General features: G+C 40.2%; 1 protein-coding gene across 1 annotated transcript in view; it reads left to right on the plus strand.

The window, feature by feature from the left end:
* The first annotated feature begins 992 nt into the window (after positions 1 to 992).
* The window catches only part of si:dkey-34e4.1 (carboxyl-terminal PDZ ligand of neuronal nitric oxide synthase protein), a 56,834-nt gene continuing 40,938 nt past the window's right edge, over positions 993 to 16,888 (plus strand). The window contains exons 1-2 of the mRNA XM_062435290.1: positions 993 to 1,519; positions 4,002 to 4,073. Coding sequence (XP_062291274.1) covers positions 1,415 to 1,519; positions 4,002 to 4,073 — 177 coding nt within the window. The 5' untranslated portion in view covers positions 993 to 1,414. The remainder of the gene's footprint in view (positions 1,520 to 4,001; positions 4,074 to 16,888) is intronic.

Raw genomic sequence — 16,888 nt, forward strand, 5'->3', positions numbered from 1 at the left:
GGTGGTTTTTAGGATGTAGCGGGCCAAGGTGAAGGCCATTTAACTGTTTTTGTGAAATGTATAACATACTGTTTATGTTAACCATTAGTGAAGGAAGACAAAATCCACAGTCATCCTTCTGTGCTAAAATGTATTTAAAAGTTCATCAGAAGCTAATATGAAGCTTCAGCCATTCAAATGAGTCAAATCAAGTAGATAACTTTTTTTTTTTTTAAGTCTCTTTAGTGCCAAAGTCCCTCTTTTTGATACTACTTGTACTGCAGCCCAGCAAAGAAACAGTGTCAGGGGAAACTCAGAGGGAATTTGAATTTGCTAAAAAAGAAAAAAAAAGAAAAAAGAAAAAAAAAGACTTTAAATGTGGCAGATAGGCACTTTATGTGACTAACTCAGACTTCTGACGCCCCATATAAGCTTCACATCACCTTTTAAATGCATTTTTTGCACAAAATCACCCCCATCACTTACATTGAAAGTGTATAATGGGTTAGGGATCTTTTAATAGTCAGTATGAACAGGAGGAATGATTACAGAGAGGAAAACTTCATTCAGTGGTCATATGGACATAATGGCAGCTATTTTAAGACACACTTGAAAAATTGTGAACCTATCTTTTTATTTTAGTGAAGTACCCTACAGACCATAAGTTGCAGAAAATAGGAATACTCCATCACTGCTGGTAGACTACTTAGAATAATTGAATATGTTCTATTGGCTACAGCTGAAGTTTTGGGTTTCTGTAATTTTCTGCTGAATTTCTCCCAAACTTCCGAGGAACAAGTGTATTTTATCTCCAGAGGGGAGGACCTGCCTCCCTCCCTGCTCCGGGTTGCATCATGCTTGGGAACTTTGCTCCAATGAGGGTGTTTTGTGCTTTGTGGAGAGAGAGAGAGAGAGAGAGAGAGAGAGAGAGAGAGAGAGAGAGAGAGAGAGAGAGAGCGAGAGAGAGAGAGAGAGAGAGCGAGAGAGAGAGAGAGAGAGAGAGAGAGGGCATCGCAGCCACCAACAGGACGGGATTAAAAATAAATAAAAATACCTTCAGCGACCAACATTACCTGCGGAGAGTAGCACCGCTGCTTACACTGGATGTCCCCGGTGGCTTTGGAAAAGACGCACACTGTCCACGATCCTGTGATTTAAGAGAAGTGGAAGGAAATCCTGGAGTGTCTCTCTCTCTCTCTTTACTGGTATATTGTCACAGGAGAAGGGGGGGCCCCCAAAATCTGTCCCTCTGCTGAGGACGGGACCTTTGAGGCTGGAAGCAACAACAATGGACTGCGCTACCACTGGGAGCTCACACTTGGAGCCTCGCCGTACACACTCAGGGGATTTTAGCGCTTCTAACCCAGCAGACATCTGTGCGTGTGTGGTTGTTGAATAGTGTTTACCGTGTCGGGGTGTTTGCTGGGAGCCCGCGATGCCCGCTAGGAACAGGTACAACCTGGTGGATGATGTGGGGGACTCGAGGGTGCCGCTCCACAATGAGGAGGCTTACCAGCACGGGATTTCTTTCCAAGCCAAGGTGAACTAAAGACTTTTCCCTCCTAATCTTGACACAGTGTCGTTTTACAGTCCGTTGGCGGCTGCATTAGGCTGTATTGTGTTTCTTTGGAGCGGAGTGGCAGGTGCACTGGACCCTTTCAACTGGGATCCAGCATGAAGTTTGAACACACGGCGCATGTGGTTTTAGAGCTGCAAGTATATAGATTTGCAGTTTATTTACTCAGAGAGGAAATATGTGAAGACACAGTTTACTACAGTGGTCCATATTTTTGTTGCCTAATAAGTGAACAGAACTGAGTGTATTTTCAGATTTTCCTCAAACCAATTCATTGAATAATTTAGTGGTTCTCAAAGTGGGTCCTAAGGGGTCCTTGAGGGGGTTCCAGGGGGTCACAAGCAAAAATGGGAGTACTTTGTTCCATCCATAAGTAACACAGTGACAGGGTGTATGACTATTTTTGGGCATAGGTTTCATACACTTTATGTAACAAAATATCTAAAAGCAAAAATCCTATCAAATGGGGGTTTGTGGTCTAATTTATGTTTAGGGGTCCTTGATGTGAAAAAGTTTTATCTGTAAAATGTTAGAAAATAGTTTACAATGCCTGTCACGATTTCTTACATCTGATAATGACATCAAAATGTAGAGCTGGAACAAGTAGTGCTTTAAATGATTAGTCAAGTAAATTAATTGGATATGATTTTGCTAATCAATTAATTGTTCAAGCAATATTTTTGAACCAAAATTAACTGGCTGCAGCTTCCCAAATGTGTTTTATATGCTTAATACTCCTCTATTGTAATACTCAAGTCAAAGCTGTTGTATTTGTATAGCTCAGTGTCACAAATCACAAATTTGCCTCAGGGGGCTTTACAATCTGTACAGTACATATTCTGTTCTGAATAAGGGAAAAACTCCCTTAAAAAAACTTCTAAGGGGTAAAAAAAAAAAAGAAAAAAGGAAGAAGTCTCAAGAAGAGCAACAGAGGAGGGATCCCATCCACATGCAATAATACAGAATACACTGAAAAAGCAAAACTACAGATATATTGTGTGGACAAACAGGATGATGACAGTTTTGGATTGTTTGTTGGACAAAACAAGACATTTTGAAGAGTGAACATGAGCTGATGGACGTTTTTCACAATTTACTGAACCACATGAATAATCAATGAATCGAGGCACTTACTGGTAGATTAATTGACAATGAAAGTAGTTAGTTACAGCCCTATTAAAATGCCCTTTGTCCAACCAACATTTCAGAAGCCAAATTTATTCAGTTTATAAAATATAAAACAGAACAAAAGTTGCAGATTCTAGGAACTGGAACCAGGAAATATTGCTTATTTTTGCTTCAACAATGATTCAATTACATGATTATTGAAGTAGATCTCAATTAATGTTCTGTCTTCTATTTTTCAGCTGTAAATCAGTCAAACCTTATTTGTGTAGCACCTTTCCTACAGGTTAGTGCAATTCAAAAACAATAACAAATAAAACAAACAAGGATGGAATAAAACATTGTAAAACATGAACACAGTAAAATAAACATAACATATATTCCAATCAAAAATCAGAGTAAATCAGCAGGTGTTAAGTTAATGTTTAAAAGTATCACACACGCAAGTCTCTAACCTAATCTTAGGTTTGTTTTTGATGATTTGCACTGCATTGATTAACTGCTGATTCATTTGGAACAAAACAACAACATAAGAGCACAGTGACAAAAAGGGTTAAAACATGGGAGTGTCACCGGTCCAAAGTTGAAGCACAAGGCTACTTGTGTTTTATTTACTCGGCTGTATATCCTGTATCTGCTTGGCGTCTTTAAAGCAGCTCACCTCAATCTATGTTATGTTCTCGTATTTCTTGTATAGTTCGTTGGCTGAGCATCACCAATGACAAACACTTTGTGTTAAAAAAGTTTCTCCTTCATTTTGCTCTAGGGACACTTAAGTGAATGTGAATGGAGTTGAATAAGCTGTACACTCTATTAATATGATTGATTACAGCAGTACTGCTGTAATGATTAGTCAGTCAACTGAAAATGAACCAGTAGCTATATTGATAATTGATTTTTTTGTGATTTTTAAAGGAAAAAGTTCACATTCTCTTGTTCCAGCACCTCAAATGATTATAATATAATATTTTATGAATATTTTCTGGTTTCTTTAGTCATAAGCCATAGTAAACTGAGTATCTTTGGATTGGTGACTGTTGGTTTGGATAAGACAAGACATTTGACAACATCCCTTTGGGCTTTGGGAAGCATTGATCATCATTTCCAATCATTTTCTGACATTTTATAGACCAAAACAGGAAAATTTGTGTTATTTATGTAAATATCTGTTTAAAGCTGTAGCACTAGTGAAAAGAGCTGTGGAGCGACTGATGAAAACAATATCTTTAAGTTTATTATATGTAATTTAATCATGCAGGTGTAGTATGGGACAATGTCTCTGACGTTCTTCACATGGGTTGTCTGTGTTTGTTTACTGCAGTATGTTGGATGTCTGGACGTGCCCAGGCCCAACAGCCGGATGGAAATCGTGGCAGCCATGAGGAGGATCAGGGTAAGATGAAAACATAACGTCACATGTGTTTTGAAGACCAGAAAAAAAAAAACACACACACACACACACACACACACACACACACACACACACACACACACACACACACACACACACACACACACACACACACACTATCTTCAGCCTTGTGGTGACTGTTCCATGATGTATTTAGGACTTAAAACCATCTTCACAGAAATCCGGACAATAACACAGTAATCACACACACACGAACACACACACAATAACAATGTTTGTGCTGCTGTCAGATGAAATTTGCATTGAGAATATAGTGACTCACATCCTGGCTGGACACCGGATCACGACCTGTGTGACGTTAGGGATAGCAATGCAGGGATGTGTTTTGTAGAAGGAGAAAAGAGCTGCGGTTTGTGTGGCCTTCTTTGCTGAATAGTAGCGTATGTTTGTGTTGACGTTGCTGCCTTTGATTAATCTGAATAGACAGCTGATTATTATTGTGCGGTGTAGAGCTCAGAGTCTATTAGAACGGACAAGAGAGTTCCTCAAATCAACGTTTTCTTGTACTTATAAGCTTATTAGCCTTTCTCTTTCATCCTGCCTCCACTTCCCTCATTTTTATTCACACTATCATATCATAGACAACCTTGATGTGTTTTTTTTCTTCCATGAAGCTATAGCAGCAGTGCTACTATGGGGATCATGTAATCATTTTCCCCTCTCGTTGTCCCAGTAGGCTAGCGTTTTTCTCCGGAAGCGAGCAAAGAGCCGGATAAGACAGCCCGGGTGGTTCTATAATCTAAGTGTGACTCACTAGACTAGCTTAGTTCAGACATGACAAGGCTCTTAACCCAGGATGAGTGAATATGTAAAGACGAAATGTGTGATTTTTTTGTCTTGAGCTACTTAAAAGCCATAACGTGCATTTATCCTCTGAGAAAATGCATCAGTTTTTAGGCCTAAACTTCTTTTAGATGCATTTGGGAAATCCTCACGTTATTTTTCAAAACTTTTATGTTGCTTTAATTCCTTTAGTGTAGATGTTTGTATCTGTTTTATCTGTTCTTTTAAGTGTGTATTTGTAAGTGTGATGTGTGTGTGTGTGTGTGTGTGTGTGTGTGTGTGTGTGTGTGTGTGTGTGTGTGTGTGTGTGTGTGTGTGTAAAATCAGAGGAACCCCCTGCTGTCAGGAAGATATATTTTACGCAAACCAAACTCATCTCCAAAAGTAGGTCTGTAGAACAGAGACAAAGCCAGACAGTTTATGAGTCTGTGCTCCTGTGTGAATGGGCTGAGAGTGCATGTAGCACCTGTTATTTCCCATACTGACAAATCAATATGGTTGTAAAGTAAACACGCTCATCAGGCTGATACACAGCAGGCATAAAACAGATCGAGCAGGTATAGGCAGGCAGAAGCTTTTGATTATTACAAGAAAAACATAATCTCTGTGGAAATACACACAAGACTGTTGTTTTTACATCAAATCGAGATCTGTTATCAGGCATCTATTTATGTGATGTTCCGATTTAAAAATACACACAGTGCGTCATTAGTACTTGTTTACATCTGAGCGTGTGCTCACATGTCGATGCATACATGCTGGGTTTGTGTATGTGTTTATATATTAAGTTCCCTTGTGTTACCAAAGAAAGCCGTGCATCAATAATAAATGAGTTGTTGCTCTCAGCCTATTGTATAGCATATCCTTGTATTTCGCTGAGTCCCCTGTGACTATGTAAACTGGAGAGTCTGGTAGAAAGGCAGGAGCGATCTATAAAAAACAACCTCTGACTTATTAATTTGTCATGTGTGTTTAAAATAATCTCTGCTGACAGTGACTAGAGAGATGTTACTATGAATAGACTTGCGTTATTACACTGACCGGTGGATGACATTGCGTTCGTTTTCACTGCGTCTTGGCATCTTTACAGTTGGGGCTTCTAGAGTAACTCCACCCGGTCTAATAATCTGGCCAATTAGTAGTGACAACATGCTTTTTCCACTGTTTGGCCAGCAGTGACGTATCTTCCTATCTCACAGCTGGGTGTCATCTTGAGTACATTTTGGTCACAATTTGATATAATGGCCAAACCATGTAATTACAACATCCAGGTCTGTAATGTCTGTGATGGGCAAAAAACATGTTTTCCATACACATAATTGGAAAAGGAGCGACCATAAAATAATGTATAAATCTCTCTGAATCTTACAACCCCCTGGCGAAATGTCTGACTTTTTATATTATCAGAATTTGATCCAAAAACATTTGGAAAGTTTAAATAGATGCATGATTGAATTATTTGACTTTAACTATTTTCCCTATTTATGTGAGCGGGAGTGGGGGAAACCAGACGTATGCCGTATCAGTGGAATATGTGGTATCTGTGGTTCTCTTTAATACATCCATGCTTTCAACCCACAGGGGCCAAAACTCTAGCATGGCATTACTCTTTAAAGTAACTTATGATGAACAGCAGCCAAAGTGGTTACAAATGGCACAGAGGAGTGTGCCATATTAAATTGTTCATGATAATAACAGCATAACTTTTAAGGTAATATTAGTGTATCATATAATATTACATATAACAATATTACGACATGTTATGTTTGCATCATGAGTGCATACAGCAGCAGGATTTCGGCCAGACAGCTTCCCTTCAGTGAAAAGCCAATTACAATGCTTCCCACGCATGATCATGTTTTGATTTAGAGTGTGTACAGAGAGGAGGGTCTACACAGACTAGGGTCTACACAGACGATCTGCTGTCACTGTTGTTTTGAAAGAGAGAGAGAGAGCGAGAGAGAGAGAGTGAGAGAGAGAGAGAGAGAGAGAGAGAGAGAGAAAGAGAGAGAGAGAGAGACAGCAGGTCATTTAAATAAGATTTTACCCATTTTGAATAGTAAAAAAGTAGAAAATCAATACGTGGCAGTCAATGTTGATATTGTGGCGGGTCGCCTCAACTAAATCAATGCATGGGAAACAATTAGATATCTATCAAGCGACTAGCTAGTGAGTGGTCACATCAGATTTAAGTAAGTTTACAGCAGGAAAACTTTCCCTTTGTAAGGGGACCATTGTGGGTTCTTTCTTTCAAAAGTTTCATGGTCTGGTTTTAAAGTGCGTCTCCCAGCATTGCTAGTCCACCTGCTGTTTGTGCTGCCCCTGCTTTCAAACACACGGGAAGTAAGAGACTGTTTTTTTGTGTCAACCTCTTCTTTTTGGGGGTGAACTCTCACTCTCTGTGCCTACGATGTGTGAATGCAAACACATGAGCATTTTAGAAGGCAGGCGCGCGCGTGTAGGATTTGGTTGCCAAGTCAAATGTAATTAGCTTTGTGAGATGAATATTGACTGGCCTTCCTGCCCCCGCAATCCCCCCACTCTCTTCACCACCCACCCTCATCTCTTTTCACTAAAGCAAAGGCCTTGTCTTTAATTTAGAAGCACAACTCTTTAGCAGAGGGGCCGTGCAGTGACTCAGTGGAGTGGAGTGTGATTAAAGGGAGTCAGGAATGAACTGATGGCAGTGGGAGAAAGACTTGAGAGAAAGTCTCAAAATTGGGAAGGGTTGCGTAGTGCCTGGCAGAGGCGTAGTCGTTTCATCTCCCTCGGCTAATCTCTTTAGTCTCAGTCGATGTGAGGAAACAGGAGCAAACATGAGAAGGGAAAGAGAGAGAGAGGAAGAGGAGACAAGGCGGCCGGATGATCTCAGAGCAAACAGTGAATCTGGGTTTGACAGGGCAGAGGAACTGTGCTAGTTGAGTCAAGTCTTCAGCAGTTTTACAAACACACACACCTGCCATTCCCACAGCGAGGAAGTGAAAAGACACAATTTTGTATCCTGTGGATCTTTTCAGAGTAGTTGTTTGTACAAAAAAAAAAAAACTCCTCCCATTATGGCTGACTGCTCCTACTGTGTTGATTTTGTAAGAATTTGTTTCATTCAGTTTGACCAGTGGCATAGAAACTACCTCAGTGTGGTGTACAAGTGTGTTCACACTCCCGGTTGTAAGCATAATTGTGTGCGAGCTCCAGTGCTCCATAATAGCGAGACCCCTTGCATTCTAACAACCTCCTCAATCGATTAACGAGGCTGAATGACAAAAGCTGGTGGTGATGCATCCGCATGAGGAGATTTGGTTTAGTCATCCACAGCTCACTGCTTCAGAAAAGGTGTCTGTATATACTGGAATTCCCCCTGAGAAACAAACACACACTACTTACAAGAGGCCACTATCTCTCTACAAAAGGAAACAAGTTTAAGGCTATTCTCTCCTCCCCACCCCTGTCTATTTTTCTATCATTCCCCCCTCTTTCTTTAGTCCCTCATTTCCAACTCCCCCCTCCCTCCAGTGCTGTTTTCTTTCCATCCCCACACTCTTCTCCTACCAAAATAGACTGTCTCGATTTAGCCCATCTCTGGCTATCTACTCAGTGCTGACAGGAATAGATTGTAGGCTGAGGGCAGGCTATGCTTCCCTTTGAATTTTGATCGGCTCTAATGGGATTTTAAGCCTCCCTCACATGTCCGTCAGGATGCAGCCTCCTTCCTCAGACTGCCAAGAGCCTCTCTGGCTCACTTCTCTCTGCATTTGTCCCCATGTCTGTCTGAAGCATCTTGTGAGAAGATCTTTCCCTCTGCCGCGATAGAGAGAGGCGAACTTTGTGTTTCTTTGGTTTCTGCCATTTCAGTATGAGTCCTCTGAGTTGCGAGAGCTCGCTGACCTGTCATGACTGAGTCAGGAGACAGATGTTTGGATGTGGAGAGAGATCCAGTGGGAAGACACGCAACAGAATTTTCATGCATATTATTTACTTTCGGTTTACTTTGTGTATCTTCTTGGCTTCAGACTTCGCACAAACAGCAGAAAGAAAAACGGTTTCAGGGTTTGAAAAGCAGTGGCAGTTACGTAAGGGTAAATATTGCCAATGGCACACAAATATTGGCTTTACATCTTCCAATTTCTGTGCTCGAGGAATCTGTCAACAAAAACTTTTACAACTGCCAAATCAAAAAAGCAGGGTGAAGGCAAAGTATGTGTGTTTGGTGTTGTTTAGTCAAGTTCCTTTTCTCCATGCTCATGTGATCACCTATCATACAACAGTGTGGCAACAGTCAACTTATTTAGCAGCAGACGAATTATAACATCCACAAGCGAAACAGAGAAATGTCCAGATTTCACTTCCCCTTGTTATCCTTCCTGTGTTTTTCTCTTTCTTTCACTCAATTTTTCATGGTCAGATTTCGGCAGCTAGCCATAACAAATGCCTACCCATGCCTGAAGGCTGCAGATCCCACACAACACACAACAGATTAGTGATACCAGCACATATGACTGCAACATATTGTAGATCTTAGGAGCTAGCATAAATCGGTCCTAAATATCGGTGAATCACAATATTTGCATAACAATAGCGCACCCTGCATGTCCCAGAAAAACCAGGAATGAGAGCACAGCTTAACTCCTGGGGGTTTACAGATCTATAGCAAAAGTGGGGGCGGGTGGTCTGGTATTCTGTGTGCACTCCAATGTGTGAATGTGGGATATGCTGTATTTAGGGAGGCATGACGCATAATGGGGGGCATTGTTTTCACTCCGTATTCATCTTAGCTTAATGGCAGATGTACAAGAGCATAGTGGGTGACCTATATGTGTACTGGATTAGATGTGATCTCATCTTTAAAAGGATGCAGTTACCCTATCCACCCCCCTCCACCTCCAGAGAATGGGGGTCCTATTCTTCTTTATTAGCTAACAGTCATTTTCCCTATCTGTGATCAATGCTTGAAAGTATATTTCTGCAAGATCTCATCTGTTAGTTATAACTCTCTAAGTAGCAGTTTGATCAGATTACACTAACAGACCTCAGAGGAAGTGGATCGTTTTATTTGACCTTCAAAATGCGAGTCTAGTGGTTTGACTGAGCCTCAGCTAGTATGCCAGAGTTTTTTGTTTTATTCAGCAGAAGACATCGCTTTGCTTCTGTTTATCTCAGCAGCTAACAAATGGGTTGTCATGAAATTTTTTTTTACAGACATTCATTGTTCGCAGGGGATTGAGTCTAATGACTTTGGTAATCCACTAACTCAAGTGGGTCTATGTGGTTTTGTGAGACATACGGCTGCAACTAACAATTATTTTCATTATTGATTAATTTGTAGATTTTTCTGTCAACGAGACCAGAAAATATTCATATTGAAGAAGCTGGAAGCAGAGAATTTAGACTCAAATCAAAACGATAAAAACATTTTTTATATGACTTTGTGATTAATTTGATCGTTAGCAACATATTGATTAATCAACTAATCGTCGCAGCTCTTGTGTATGTAAATGTGAAGTTTCTTGACAACTGTTGGATGGATTAACCCCTAAATTTCTTATAATTTCTAATGCATTTAATGTTCATTGCTATATTGCAAACACTAACATGTAAAATTCAGATAGCAGTTATTACCTGCTAAACATCAGCACGCTAACATAGAGTTACAAAATGGGAGGGGCCACTGGTTTCAGAAGTGGTTTCCCACTCAACAATCTCCTCAAAAGAAGAATACTACAACACCCATGAGCTTCAGCCACCATTGCCATGAAGAAGAAGCCATGGGTGTTAATTAGAGCGCAATTAATTCAAAACAGTTTGTCACTGAAGTTGTAAATAAAAGCAATGGATTCTGAATTCCTCAGCCATTTAAACTGAACTGATTTACACTATAGATTCTAAAATCATTTTTTGGCGCACATGACTCAATTTTAAGTTTGATGATTGACTGTTTTTTAGCCAAGCTGCACCTTGGGAGTCGTAGTTAACTTCTACCCTGAAATTTGTATGTACACAGTCTTCTACCTTCAACTTTTTAAGGAACCTGAGATTTTTTTAACACAGTTGTTTTTTTTCCCTTTTTGTACTGATGATTTAACTGGGAGATTTCCATGCTGAACAAGTACCCAAACTATGAGTCATGTAACATTGTCTATGGGGAAAGTGAATGGGATTTTTACTTCCAGAACGAACCGGCGGCAAAATTGCTTTTCCCACTTAACAACTCTATAGTCATTGTGAGCATGTTAGCATACTGATGTTAGCATTTAGCTCCAAGCACTGCTATGTCTTACTATTACCTCACAGAGTTAGCAGGTCTGAAGACTCGTGTTTTTTCTGCACTAGTGTGTGGGATGGATAAATATACTGAGGGGACAGCAGGTCTTTGCTCACATGGATGGACTGGCAGGTGGTGAGTGGTCCCTGCCTCCACTACCAGCATCATGCCGCACGCATAGACAAACACAGGCTTCTACTTTTATCATCTACCCTAAGGCTATGACATTTCTTTCAGTGCCGTGATTAGATAAGTCTTACACACTCTGATCCCCCCACGCTCACCCAGAGGAAGCTCCATCCCAAGGAAGGCATTTCTAAAGCCATGAACTCTATTTTCCTGCAGATCCTCAAGGCACAATTTCTTCATAGACATTCCCTGCCCTCTCCAGCCTCAGCACGCAAAGTTGGTGTAGTTGTGGCTTTTCTGTATCCATTAAATAAATTAATATTCTGTTTATAGTATTTCCAGACTCAACAATCTGTATTTTCTAAAAATAACATAAAACAGATGTTAGTAGACTTGCTCTATAATCCCATTTGACAAAAAAAAAAGCCAAACAGGACCTTAAAATTCAAATGTCACCCAGACTGATTAGGATTGACATTTGCAACGAGGTCAGCTGTATAAAGACAGTGATTTTTACTCTATCTGGGGGTATTGCAATATGTCAGCAAGTCCAAGCTTATAGTTACGTTACAGTGAAAATGTCCCTGGAGCTCAGCCAGAAACTCATTTGACCAGTCCTAAAACCTGCTTGTAACTGCCTGCTGCAAAGCTCTCTACAGCTAATCTCAAGTACAAACACTACTAGTGTCAACAGACCAGGAACTGGACATGTGTCTGTGTGTGTGTGTGTGTGTGTGTGTGTGTGTGTGTGTGTGTGTGTGTGTGTGTGTGTGTGTGTGTGTGTGGGTGTGTGGGTGTATTGGGTGGGTACTGTTTGTGTGTATGTGTATGTAGGTGTGTTCCTGCACCTGGACAGCTGCAGTCTTACAAGCAGTTTTCCATCAGGGTGCTGTTATGTCCTTGTGTTTGTACGTAATACTGTATGAGAGTTAAATAAGCCACAGAGCTCTGGACATATACAAATGATGGACAAAATGACAGGAACATCTTTAACTGCACTGTCTGCATGTAAGGGTGTCCATATACTGAACGCAGTCTCTATAATCATAAAAGTAAATAAATAAAGATATAACATTGTGTTGTACCATAAATTAGTTCTTGACAGATTAGCCAATGATTAAACACACCCAGGGGTTTCATTGTGTTCAGGGACTTGATGGGACTTGTTCTTAACGGATATGAACTTTTTAGTTCCTCAGAGACACCTGATAAAAACTTTCATACCAGTCCATTTAAAGGGTCAGTTCACCCTTTATCCCCCTTCTTTTACCTCTTGTAGTATCTCTCTTTGTTCTATTTGTCAAGGTTTGGAGGTTTCTGTTTCTGGGATTGTTGCCTCCATGCCAGTAATGTGGCTCCTTAACAAAGTTTGTTCGTTAGGTTAATGTTTGTATTTTCTGTAGTTTTTTACTATGGACAAATCTCTGCACTGAAATGTGAAGAAAAGCAAACACTGGAGAAAGCTACAGAAAGTGCTGCTGTAAAAATAACTTTACTGCCTTTATCCTTAATACATCCATGGCCTGTATGCATCTATTATGTGCTGCTCCATATTTCTCCTTCTTGCTTTAAGTAGACTAAAGTTTTATGGACCAAAAATATTTGAAGCTGGACTATTTGTGATTGAAGCCCTGAAACATCAGCCCAAACAACACCACTGCTTGCATAGATGTGTGAGTGAACCTGTGTAAATCAGACATCAGTGCATGGCACATAAAGTATAGAGAACAGACCCAAAACTATGGCATTTGCGCTCTTGGGTCGGTGTTGTGTTCACTGTTGCTGGTTGATGAAACACAGCAGGTTTTCTGTGAATAATACACGAACAGTGCATTGTGGAGTCGGTTTCACACTGAATATTAAGTGAAACAAATCAGCTTTCTTTCAGCTTTTGGGGGAATCTGATGTGTCATTTGCAAATGTATTGGGAGGGAAAAATTCCACATATCATATATTGGGGCTGATGTTACCCACCGTCTCCTATGGCGTGCCTGGGTTACAGCTCTTCATAAATCCGTCACTAAGTTTGAGTGTAAGGTCCTTGCTAAGTTAGTACTTGCTAGTTTCAAAGTAGTGATTAACTAAACAGGTTGCACTATTAAAACATGTCTTAGCTTGTAAACCCTTTAGTAATGTGTAAACCACTTAGGAAACATAGACGCCAACAAGAAGCATCAAGTACAAAATAAACCCTAACATTATAACATAAGATTCAATACAAGTGTGCTTCAGCTAATTTGGCTAATTTAGAGTCTACCACATACAGCTCTGTCTTTACTTATTTTTAGCAGGAGTGTGTTTTTGGTTTCGAGGAAGTGAAACTCTTTGCCGTCGTCTGTATCTGTTCCTCTCTTCCTGTGGTTACTGTTTCACATGTTCGACCTTAAACACCATAACCACGTGTGGTTTCCCTTCCCTGCTTCCTTTTGTGTATGTGTACTAAGTAATTTTCTCTTCTGCGAATTTACAAATCGGTCATCTTGATTGCTTTCCAAACAGCCGATTGATAGAGCGATTAGGTTTGTTCAATGGCATGGTTTGCCTCGGTTCGTCTTTTGGTGAATGGTACTGTTGTGCTCTCACTCCCTCGCTATTATTCCGCAGCTCTGAATGAACCACAAATGTCAGGCCGCTCCTCAGGTCTCCCTGGTAACCAGCCCTACCGCCAAAAACACGTCTTTCTCAACTCATCCTCAGGTTTGGGATGGGCTCAAAGTTTGCTGCGGATGTTGAAACCAAGCCCGTTGGTTCTGTTATGAATATATAGTATGTGTAGATGATGTTTTCAATTTTGAAAAAGCAAGAAGATGAAAGTGTTTTTAATAATATTCACACAAATTAAACAAATTAAATGCATATTAGCAGAAAGTTATTCTCCATATTACTTCAAATAAACATGTGTCAGGTTTGTAAGCTGTGCACCTCTGCCTCGAGGCCTTTCTTAGAATGAGTAGGCAGATAAACTTGGCCTGTTGTATTACGGTATCGTTTGTTGGATAATGATTGAGGAAAGGGCTGCAGGCTTTTGAGCTGGCAGACAGGCTGCCCTACTTCTAAATGTGATTTGGAGTCGTGTGTGTGGTGTGTGTGTGTGTGTGTATGTGTGCACATTCATCTCACTTCTCTCATCTTGTTCCAACGTGCTACATAGGAAGCCTCAAGGTCTTATTCTCCCGCTCTTATCGTTCAACACCCCCACCACCACACTCGGAACCTCATTTTGTTTCATTCCTTCATCTGTGCTTCACTGTAGCTACATTTACACTTCTCTGCGCTCTCCCTCTCTTATCTCGCCTCTGTGTTGGTTTAAACATGCAGGAAACAAGTTGAAGTTAAATTGTTACAGACTTCTTGGTGTCAACACCTCCATTGACCAGGTAACGACTTCTTACATTTGTAGCTGTAACATCTTCCTGCTGAGCCTTTATATAATAATATTATGTCTTCATATTTGGATACACAACAAAAACATGGCATAATCAAACTAATAGCAAACAGACGTACACAGTGACTCAGGCTGGCGACAGTCTATCTCCCCAGTCAAAATGGGTCAAAGTGAGTCACCTGACCTTTTCTGACCTGGGTTAGACACAGGTTGGCACGTGAATGGGTTTGTCGATCCAGGTTTTCATAAAGGGGGACATACGTTTTGTGATTTTCTATTATTTTTATACTGTTACGACGAGGGTGAGTGGCTGCATACAGGGTCAGTACAAGATAAAGATATTCTAGTTGAGCATCCGAATATAAATGTAGATCTGGAAATATACATGATAAGTCCCAAATAAACAATTCTGTGTAAGGCATGCAAGAATAGCCGCCAGTCACAACAAATATTAGGGATGGAAATTAACTAAATCATGTTGACTTTTTAAAGTAATCTAATTAATGCCCTGAAAAGAGGGAAACAAAAAGCCACCAACATGTAGCTGCTGCTTTTGTGTTGCTGAACACCTCATGTTTTTCAGCTCTATGCTCTATGGAGACATCAGACATGGAGGTCAAACTAGCGGTGACTAATGCTGGATACCTGAAGCTATTACCAGCCGTAGTTACCATGACCTGAATTACAAAAACAGCAGGTCTGGAATGAGTTTAATTAACAGTAAAATAACAGTTAAAGACGTGGCAAGCTGCTCTTTATTAAATTGTAGGTGTGCCTCGCGATTTGCAACCAAGCGCTCCTCTGACTGATCGAGGCCGTAGCCAGGCACAGTAACTTCCTGGAGTCTTGTCGTTATGGTGAGTTTGCCAAGAAACCAGCGGAGACTCCAGGAAGTCACAGCCCTGGTGATTGGTGAGAAAAAGCCCAGATTTCCCTTTTTCCCTTTTGTTTTTTGCATTTTCATAGTTATGGGACACTAACATTTAATGATGAATGATTCCTTTAATACTTATAATAACTTATCTTCTTGCACTAAAAATGAAACTTACTGAACCTGTAGTGTAGCTAAATTCACTCAACTCTGAACTATGCAGGCCTTGGATGAAGATCTGATATATTTACATAAATGTAACTGTGCAGTATATGAAAGATATTGAATAATTTTCTGTACTGAACTTATAATACATTTCTTAATATAATCTTGATAAATAATGTTATAGTCTATTGCAAACTATACAGTAAGCAGTCCTGCTATATATAATATTTCAATATGTTCTGACAATGTCAAAATATGTTGCCTCTGTAAGTCAATTAAGTAAATAGGACCTTTTCATACATTGGATATATTTCCACAGTGCACTCAAATTTGCCATTTTGTCTTTCTGTTGCCACTAAAAGCCTCATTTCATCTGCTGAGTACAACTCATTGATGCTTTTAGGAATCTAAGACTTGACAATAGGATTGTGTTTTGTGCTGGAGTCCAGTAGAGGAACAATGCTCGCTGCCTATTATGCTCTAATTGGATAAATGATGGGAGCAAACTGCTGCTGTTCATTTTTTGGACTCTAAACTGCTTCAACCAATGCTGCCGTCCACACAGACATTAACAAGATAACGTATTCTCCGTTACCCAGATGACAGGCCTAATGTTTCTGTCACTCATACTAACAACGTCTCATTCTGGCAGAGAGCCACGTCCCTGTCTGTCAAACCTATTCATTTAATGTGTGTCTGTTAGCATTGGTTTTAATACAAATAGATACAGCATAATAAGTGTACAGAGTACACTCTTTTTTTGATTTTTTAATGAAGTTAAGTATTGTGTAACAGACCGCTGTGCAGTTCAAGTTTGAGAAACTGTTATGCTGCGCTCTTTGTTATCTCCACTTGCATCAGCCCATCAGGGCAGTAACACTTACTCGATAATGAGGGAAGAAAAAGCCCATAAGCCGTCTGATCATATGCACTGGAGGCATTAGCATATTTTTTGAGCGGAATTTCAATTTCCCAAACTGTTACTTTTTCCATATTTTCTTGTGTTTCTTGTGAATAATTGATTGCACATGGGTATCAGTGTAATCTTTGACTGGTCTGCCTTCTCACTGTCTCTCTGTGTTAGGGGGGTTCAGTTAAAGCCTGAGCTCCTCAGATCTCTTTTTCTTATCTTTCTGTCTCATTGTCTCTGTCTCCCCTTGCTGTCACCTACGTCAGGTACATCA

Source organism: Scomber scombrus, chromosome 15 (assembly GCF_963691925.1).
Source record: "Scomber scombrus chromosome 15, fScoSco1.1, whole genome shotgun sequence".
Classification (NCBI taxonomy): Eukaryota; Metazoa; Chordata; class Actinopteri; order Scombriformes; family Scombridae; genus Scomber; species Scomber scombrus.